This window comes from Chiloscyllium plagiosum, unplaced genomic scaffold (assembly GCF_004010195.1).
Source record: "Chiloscyllium plagiosum isolate BGI_BamShark_2017 unplaced genomic scaffold, ASM401019v2 scaf_64, whole genome shotgun sequence".
Classification (NCBI taxonomy): domain Eukaryota; kingdom Metazoa; phylum Chordata; class Chondrichthyes; order Orectolobiformes; family Hemiscylliidae; genus Chiloscyllium; species Chiloscyllium plagiosum.
Window position 1 is genome coordinate 54564 of NW_025215325.1, and position 9130 is coordinate 63693.

At 44.4% G+C, this 9130-nt stretch overlaps 1 protein-coding gene across 1 annotated transcript in view; it reads right to left on the reverse strand.

Annotated features, from left to right (window-relative positions):
* LOC122548283 (PH and SEC7 domain-containing protein-like) overlaps window positions 1-9130 on the reverse strand; it is a 68592-nt gene that overhangs the window by 51031 nt on the left and 8431 nt on the right. Inside the window, exons 2-3 of the mRNA XM_043686811.1 lie at window positions 8253-8383; window positions 4526-4576 (exon numbers count right to left, since the gene is read on the reverse strand). Coding sequence (XP_043542746.1) covers window positions 4526-4576; window positions 8253-8383 — 182 coding nt within the window. The remainder of the gene's footprint in view (window positions 1-4525; window positions 4577-8252; window positions 8384-9130) is intronic.

The window sequence follows — 9130 nt, forward strand, 5'->3', positions numbered from 1 at the left end:
AGAGAGAGAGAGAGAGAGAGAGTCAGACACAGTTACAGAGAGACAGCCACAGTTACAAAGAGAGAGCGAGAGAGAGACAGTGAGACAGACATACTCAGAAAGAGAGAGAGAGAGACAGAGAGACAGTGAGACAGACACATATAGAGAAGGTCAGAGGTAGACATGCTTAAAGAGAAACAAAAAGAGAGAAAAACACAGTGAAAGAAAGACAGAAAGATAGAAATTTACAGAGACATGGAAAGACAGAAAAACAGAGACATTTATAAAGTAAGAAATGGAAAGACAGATAGACAATGTGCACACAGAGACAGAGAAACAACGTACACACAGAGACAGAGATTCAACATACACACAGAGACAGACAACATACAGACAGATAGACAACGTACACACACAGAGAGACAACATACAGAGACAGAGAAAGACAAAAAGACAAACAAACTTAGAGAGAGAGAGACTGAAGTAGAGAGAAAGACAAAGTTACAGACAGAAAGAGGAGAAGACACTTACAGACAGATAGGGTAACACATGCGCAATTACACTGCCAGAGAGAAAGGAAGACAGACACTTACAGAAAAAGAGAGTGAGGGGCACACTTACAGAGAGACAGACAGACACACATATACAGAAACTGATGCTCCCTGGCATGCTGTGTTCTTCCAGCCTCCTGCCCGTCTACACGTATAGAGAAAGTCAGACACACACATACTGAGAGAGAAATGCACACTGACAGGGAGTGATAGAGTCAGACAAGCCAGGACAGAGTCAGACATGACTGAAAGACAAACGGACATAGACAGACAGGGAGACAGGCAGGCTCGCACACACACACGGAAATACCGACCAGTACAAAAGAGACAAGCCGTCGAAGTGCTCGGGCTCCGTTTCCTGGGACATTAAGGACATGATGGACTGCTCGCTGAGAGAGACGCGGCTGGCGATTGAGAATCCTGGTGATTGCCAGAGTTCCCCGATAGTGGGGACAGCACCGGGGGGGGAGGACAGCAGGAGAGGAAGCGGCGATATGGTGATCACAAGCTGGGAACTTGGCTGCAGATGGACAGGGAGGCGATCAGTCACTGGGCACTGAGTTTGCTGCTTAGTCTCTCTCCACCCCCCCCCAACCCCAGAGCCCCCACTCTCTGAGGGACACAGGGAGGGGGCTCTCTCTCTCCCCCCAGAGTCTCCACTCTCTGAGGGACACAGGGAGGGGGCTCTCTCTCCCCCCAGAACCCCCATTCTCTGTGGTACATTGGGTGAAACGTAAGACCTTGAGATGACTGGTCAATGTTGGTGGGGGAATGCTGAAAAGATGTTTCCCCTCATGGGAGAGGCTAGCCCAAGGGGCGACAGCTTCAGACTAAGGAATAACCAATTTCGGATGGAGATGAGGAGAATATTTTCTATCAGAGAGTGGAATTCTCATCCCCAGACAGCTGGTCTTTTTATATGTTTTAAGACTGAGGAAAGCAGATACTTGACTGACACAAAGAGTTAAGGGTCAAGAGTGTGGTGCTGTAAAAGCACAACAGGTCAGGCAGCATCTCAGGAGCAGGAGAAACAGCCCTTCATCAGGAAACATCCTCGGATGCGGCCTGACCTGCTGTGCTTTTCCAGCATCACACTCTTGACTCCGATCTCCAGCATCTGCAGTCCTCACTTTCTCCCCAGAGAGTTAAGGATATCGCGGAAAACAAGAGAATGGCGACCAGCTATGTATTGTTGTATTGTGGAACACACTCAAGGGGCCAAATAGCCTACTCCTGTGTGTATATTCATATGAAGAATACAATTATGTACACTGACACTTGAAGATCTCAAAGAGACAGATCCACATTTCTCACAGATACAGAAACAGTCACAGAGAGACAAACAGACAGATAGACGCATAGACACCCTTACCAGTATAACAGGGACAGGCCATCGAAGTGCTCAGGCTCTGCTTCCTGGGACTGTGGCAGTAAAGACATGACGGACTGCCTGCTGAGATACAGATGCTGCCAGACCTGCTGAATGTTTTCTGTATTTATCTGTTCGAATAATGTTGGTTGAGGGATAAGTTCAAATGATAAATATTGGCCTGGGGTCAGATCATGCTGCTTTTATTAGGCTCTGTACCTGAAATTTGAAAGGATTTGAACTGTTTCATATTTAATAATTTGCCAAATCCTTTCCATGAACTCTATATGACTCCAATTGCTGAATCTAATACTTTTCCAGACCCCAGTCTGTCAGTGTAAAGTGAAGGTAATCTCTCATTTGGGTCCTACATAATAAGTGAGTTTCAGCTCACATCAATCAGTTTTGTGGATTAGAAAATAACAATGTGATTTCCACATGGAGCACATACTGGGAAGGCTGTGTGGCTCTGTACACACTCCTGCCGTCCCACCGTACATAGTGAGTGCTTACAATTGTATACAAGCACAGAACGGGACATCCTGAAATGCTCCCCAGCTGATACATTGTGTTTGAGGTGCAATCACTGTCCTGTAAGCAAACAATACATTCTGTGAGAGAACACAATTCAGTCCAGTCTGACACTCTGTGGACAGGGTGTCACTCCGTAACAGCACTTGTACATTTCAAAGTCGTCTGTATTTATTTGTACTGAATGAGCATCTTCAGGAGCTGGTGTTCTTCAGGAAAGATAAGGAGTCTGTTTATATATCTTGTCTCCCTGTATAAACTCGCAGTGAAATCCTCACTATGATTCTAATGACTCGATAACCATCCCTCTTCCTAATGGGAACTCTCTTCAGTCCTTATTGAAAACATGCTTTTGTTTCCTGTGCCTCAATTGCTGCTCTCTGCTTCCAAAATTCTACCATCACTTTCACCGAACTAAGGATGCCCCTGTTTTAACTTTAAATATCTTTAAATGATCTGAAGTGTCACAGCCCGCAGAAGAAAGTGCTTGTGTTCAAATTCCCCATATCCCATGAAAACCTTAAACATCCTGAACAAGACTCAACTCTTCCCACCACCCGCATCGCTGCACTCTGTGAACCCAGGGAAGAAATATCTTATTGAAGCTGCACAACTTTGGCCTTCCAGTGAAAGCACTGAAATGAAAGAACAATCAAAAATATAAGATGCAGAGGGGAAACAGCAGACTTTAAAGAAGAGAGATTTTACACTCCAAAGGCAGGTGGCCTGAAGCAAACATGTCTAGGCCGAACCAGGACAGTAAAACCAATAAAGTACACTGGAAAGACAATAACCATATAAGTCACACACATCTGCACACACAATAGTTGTCTTCTTTTACACATTCTTTTAATCGATTGAAACCTACATCCCCATTCTATGTGCTTCAAGACTTAATGGCAATCCAGGTTTGTTCAATACATTGCATCAGTTGTATGACATTTTGATCTTTTGCTATAAATTCTGTGTCCTATGATTCTACTTCACTAGCTATCTCAAGAAGGAGCAGCGCTCTGAAAGCTTGTACTTTCAAATAAACCTGTTGGACTATAACCTAGTGTTGTGTGGTTTTTAACTCTACACATTTAGTCAGCTTTGTTAAAAATCACACAACACCAGGTTATAGTCCAACAGGTTTAATCGGAAGCACTAGCTTTCAGAGCGCTGCTCCTTCATCAGGTGGTTGTGGAGTACATAATTGTAAGACACAGAATTTATAGCAATAGCTTACTTGTGATGTAACTGAAATTCTACATTGAAAAATACCTTGATTGTTTGTTCAGTCTTTCATCTGTTAGAATGATCATGTTAGTTTCACTTCTTTCATATGTAAATCGCAAAATGTTTTTCAAAAGTTACATTCTCAAGTGAACTTTAACACTGTAAACTTTTCCTATAAATTCTGTGACTTACAATCGTGTACTCCACAATCACCAGATGAAGGAGCAGCGTTCCGAAAGCTAGTGCTTCCAATTAAACCTGTTGGACTATAACCTGGTGTTGTGTGATTTTTAACTTTGTACACCAAAGTGTCTCCAAATCAGTCAGTTCCAAATCAGTTCCAAAGAACCTTTATTTATACAGCACATTTAAGACAGTCCAAGGATAGCAGAGGTGATGGTACTGGAATATATATCCAGACAGACTCCTGAATGAATGATCCAGAGACATGAGTTTAAATTCCAACGTTGTAGCTCAGACATTAAATAAATAAATATGGAATAATCAACCTCATCTCAATAATGACAACCATTAGGTGTTGTACATGGTCTTGTTCATTCATGGCCTTTAATAAGGGAATCTTCTAACTTTCCCTTATCCCTACCACAGTGAAGTGGTTGACTCAGTTGTATTCAAGAACGGGACTCATCGCCACCTTCTCAAGGGCCATTGGGGATGTGCAATAAAAGCAGATCTTGCCGACAACACCCAGACTCTCCCAATGAATTAATCAAACAGGCAACATAGTACTGAATCTCATCAATGACCATGGCAGGGAGTGTAAAGACTGGCTTTGTCCCACTATCAATATAGTCTTTGCTTCATCTCTCATGAAAATCCTGAGGTACAGGAGGAAAGTGATCTCAGCACTCACCTTTCTTGAAGCCTGGCGAGCATCCTCCCCTGGCCAATTAATCCAATGATTCTATGAAAGAAAACAAGTTTGAATGTCTCACAATAGAGTGACACTTAAGCTATCACAAGCAGAATGCAGTCTGGTGCAGGTATTCTGGAATATACCTTTGCACCTTACAATGGACTCTGTATAAACCTGTGCTAAAACTTTCCCTCTGTATGCACTTTCTATCAGCTTTTTCCATTATAAATTCCCATGTCCACCTTTACCGTGGAACATCCATAGACAGTCATACAGCTTGGCGACAGAACATTTGGTGCAATTTATCCATTCTGACCACAGAGTCACAGAGATGTACAGCATGGAAACAGACCCTTCGGTCCAACCCGTCCACACCGACCAGATATCCCAACCCAATCTAGTTCCACCTGCCAGCACCAGGCCCATATCCCTCCAAACCCTTCCTATTCATATACCCATCCAAATGCCTCTTAAATGTTGCAATTGTACCAGCCGCCACCACTTCCTCTGGCAGCTCATTCAAAACATAACTAATTTGCCTGCATTTGGCCCATCTCTCTCTAAACCTTTCCTATTTATGTACCCGTCCGAATGTCTTTTAGATGTTGTGATTGTACCAGCCTCTACCACTTTCTCTGGCAGCTTATTCCATATACACACCACCCTCTGTGTAAAAAGGTTGCCCCTCAGCTCCCTTTTAAATCTTTCCCCTCTCACCTTCAGCTTAGGTTTTTGGAGTTTACAAAGGATTTCCTTCTTTGGAAAAAGACTTTGGCTATTCACTTTATGTATGTCTCTCGTGATTCTGTAAACCTCTATAAGGTCACCCCTTGTCCTGCTGTAATTGCAATTTCTTGCAAGTAGTGGCACTGTAGTACATGTTTTGAAGTAACCTGCCTTCCAGCCAAATGCACTTTCATGCTTTTCTAAATTGCTGCAAATCTTTTCTCTATAAATAACACAATATAACTCCAAAGTATAATTTTAGAGAGGACAGTGTTGACTAATTTCCTCTCAGTTAGTTTAGGTATTGTGAGGTGACAAAGAACTAAGGTCCATCTAGTTCATCCTTTACCATTCTGCAGTGACGTCAGACAATACTGGGGATTAAATCTCCAGCCTCAGATCGTGCTTTGGCCAAGGTCCACACTTCAATTGGTGTAGTGTGAGAAAGGATTTCTCGAAGAAAGCAAAGTGAACAGCCATTGTAGAAGGCTGAAAAGAGGAGTCGAGAGAAAGATAGAGTAGTGGTTTAGGTGACAGAAAGTTTTCATTTTAACAGCTTGTGCATGTTATAGGGAAGTGAAGGCAAAGAGAGATAGTTCAGATCAGAGGAAACATGCCAGAATATGAATGATGATTTATTGTCATGTGTGCTCTACAATTGTCATCATTGATTTTAAGAATAAAAAGATAAAGTTGAAAGAACACCATCACATGTTAACAACAATCTTATTTGGGGTGCACTTAAAATAATAACATGCTCCAAGTCACTTCATAGAAATGAATCAGATTAAAATTGACACTGAGCCATTAAAAGGAGATATGGGGAAAGTTTGGTCAAATGAGGGATTAAAACAAAGACTTTGTGTTATCCTGTGTGTGATATATTCTATCCAGTGTGTAACACACTTCTGTCCTGTGTGTGACAGTCTATCCTTCACAACACGGGTGGTACAGTGGTTAGCACTGCTGCCTCACAGCACCAGGGTCCCAAGTTCAATCCCCAGCCTTGGATGACTGTCTGAGTGGAGTTTGCACATTCGCCCTGTGTCTGCGTGGGTTTCCTCCCACAGTCCAAAGATGCACAGGTCAGGTGAATTAGCCACTTTAAATTGTCCATAGTGCCCAACAGTGCTAGGTGCATTAGTCAGAGGGAAATGGGTCTTGGTGGGTTACTCTTTCGAGGGTTAGTGTGGACTTGTTGGGCCAAAGGGCCTGTTTCTGCACTGTAGGGAATCTAATCTAAATGTTTTATGCCAAATTGTTCACGAGACTCTTTGGACAACATAACTTTGGTGGGAAGATAAAGGCTAGGTTAGCTTCTGAGTATTAAGTTGGTACTGTGTAAATATATGGACAGTTCTTTATGCTGCTACAAGGCCTGGGAAATCCTACAGCACAGTGTGGGTTATATTGGAGCAGTACACCAGAGAAAACCAGTTTAAATCCAAACACAGTTCAATTAATTATCTAAATTTAGTAAAACAAACGCAGGAAATACAATGACAGTCTCCATAAAGGTGATGACAAAGCTGTTGGATCATAGCAAAAACTCAACTAGTTCACGTGGGAACGAAATCCATTATCCTAAATCAATCTGGTCCTATATATGACTCCAGTCCCTCACCAAACTGATTGACACAGAACTGCTCTCAGGCATGGTGAGGCAGTGGGGGATCTGATTAATCCCAGATGGGCAAGGGGAGATTCGACAAGTTCCTGTTGGGCAATGAGTGACCTAGAAGGTCCCAGTGGGACAATGAGGGGTCCAGGTGGTGCCTGTTGGGGAATGAGAGATCCATCAGGTCCCAGTTGTGCAATGAGTAATCCAGCAGGTTCCAGTTGGGCAATGAGGGAACCAGGAGGTTGCTGTTGGGCAATGCAGACAGACCCTATGAAGGTAATGAAGAATCCAAAAGGTCTAACTTGGACAATCAGAGATCCAAAAGGTTCCAGTTGGTTAATGAGGGATTCAGTAGGTCCCTGCTGGGGCATGAGTGATCCTGCATGTCCCCGTTGGACAATGAGTGATCCAGGAGGTCCCTGTTGGGGCATGAGTGATCTGGCATGTCCCTGTTGGGCAATGACTGATCCAGGAGGTCCCTGTTGGGAAATGAGTGATCCAGCACGTCCTTGTTGGGCAATGAGTGATCCAGGAGGTCCCTGTTGGGCAATACGGGATCCAGGAGGTCCCTGTTGGACAATGAGTGATCCAGGAGGCCCCTGTTGGGGAATGAGTGATCCAGGAGGTCCCTGTTGGGGAATGAGTGATCCAGGAGGCCCCTGTTGGGGAATGAGTGATCCAGGAGGCCCCTGTTGGGGAATGAGTGATCCAGGAGGTACCTGTTGGGGAATGAGTGATCCAGGAGGCCCCTGTTGGGGAATGAGTGATCCAGGAGGTCCCTGTTGGGGAATGAGTGATCCAGGAGGCCCCTGTTGGGGAATGAGTGATCCAGGAGGTCCCTGTTGGACAATGAGTGATCCAGGAGGTACCTGTTGGACAATGAGTGATCCAGGAGGCCCCTGTTGGACAATGAGTGATCCAGGAGGTCCCTGTTGGACAATGAGTGATCCAGGAGGTACCTGTTGGACAATGAGTGATCCAGGAGGCCCCTGTTGGACAATGAGTGATCCAGGAGGTCCCTGTTGGACAATGAGTGATCCAGGAGGTCCCTGTTGGGGAATGAGTGATCCAGGAGGTCTCTGTTGGACAATGAGTGATCCAGGAGGTCCCTGTTGGACAATGAGTGATCCAGGAGGTCCCTGTTGGTCAATGAGTGATCCAGGAGGTCCCTGTTGGGTAGAGGGATCCCGAAGATTCCAGTTGGTCAATGAAGGGATCCAATAGGCGCCAGTGACCAATGAGAGATACATTAAGACCTCGGAATTTGAGGAATCCAGCAGGACCATCTCACCCTCCCTCAGGAGGTTTCACCATGCTCCATATCTCCCTCGTGTCACTTTAACACCATTTCCTGTCAGCTTTTGGTTCATGGCCCACCTGCGGCCTGTCACTGGGCTCCGGGCCTGCAGCCTCGGGCTCTGGTAGTTGCCGCTCACCGTCGCCGAGACCCCGGTCGGGCGCCGCCAGCGCGCTTGCGCAGACCCGGAGGCCTCTGGGTAATGTAGTCCCTGAGCCGGTCACGACAGAGTGCATGCGCAAAACTGCTCTACGAAAGGGACAGCAGAGGTCGATGGGCAGAATGGGTCTTGGCTGATCAGCAATCAGCATCCACCACCCTCTCAATAAATACCACATTTTAAAAACATTTCTCTTACACAAGTATTAATATTGACATTGGAAATTATACAAGAGACTGCAATTCAATTTTATTCCAATTTCAATTTCTAGTTTATTTCAAAAACATTTGAGCTATTAGTTAATTTTATTTAACCAAACATTTCAGCATGCAGTTCGTACTTAAGAGCTTCCCCCCATCCTTTGCGTGATATATCCCGTTTATTCCTCTTTACCAAAATAACTTTTCCCAGTATACCATTAAGAGAAATAATTTGTAGCTAAAAAACAACTTTTCACAATCACAAAACATTTTAAGGCACCTTTACAGCAGGTGTAACATGGTTTAATGCTGCGTGCTCTGTTGTAAGAAATGCAGCAACCAATTTACACACATCTGACAAATAACAATATGGTCATGACAGAGTGATCTGCTTTGCTGATGTTCATTGTGAGATTAATCTCTGTCAGGACACTGGGAGAAACACTTCACTCTTCTTGAAATAGTACGATGCGATTTATTTCACATCCACCCGGGAGAAGGAAGCTTATCCAAATTATGTGGAGAAAGTGAGGTCTGCAGATGCTGGAGATCAGAGCTGGAAATGTGTTGCTGGAAAAGCGCAGCAGGTCAGGCAGCA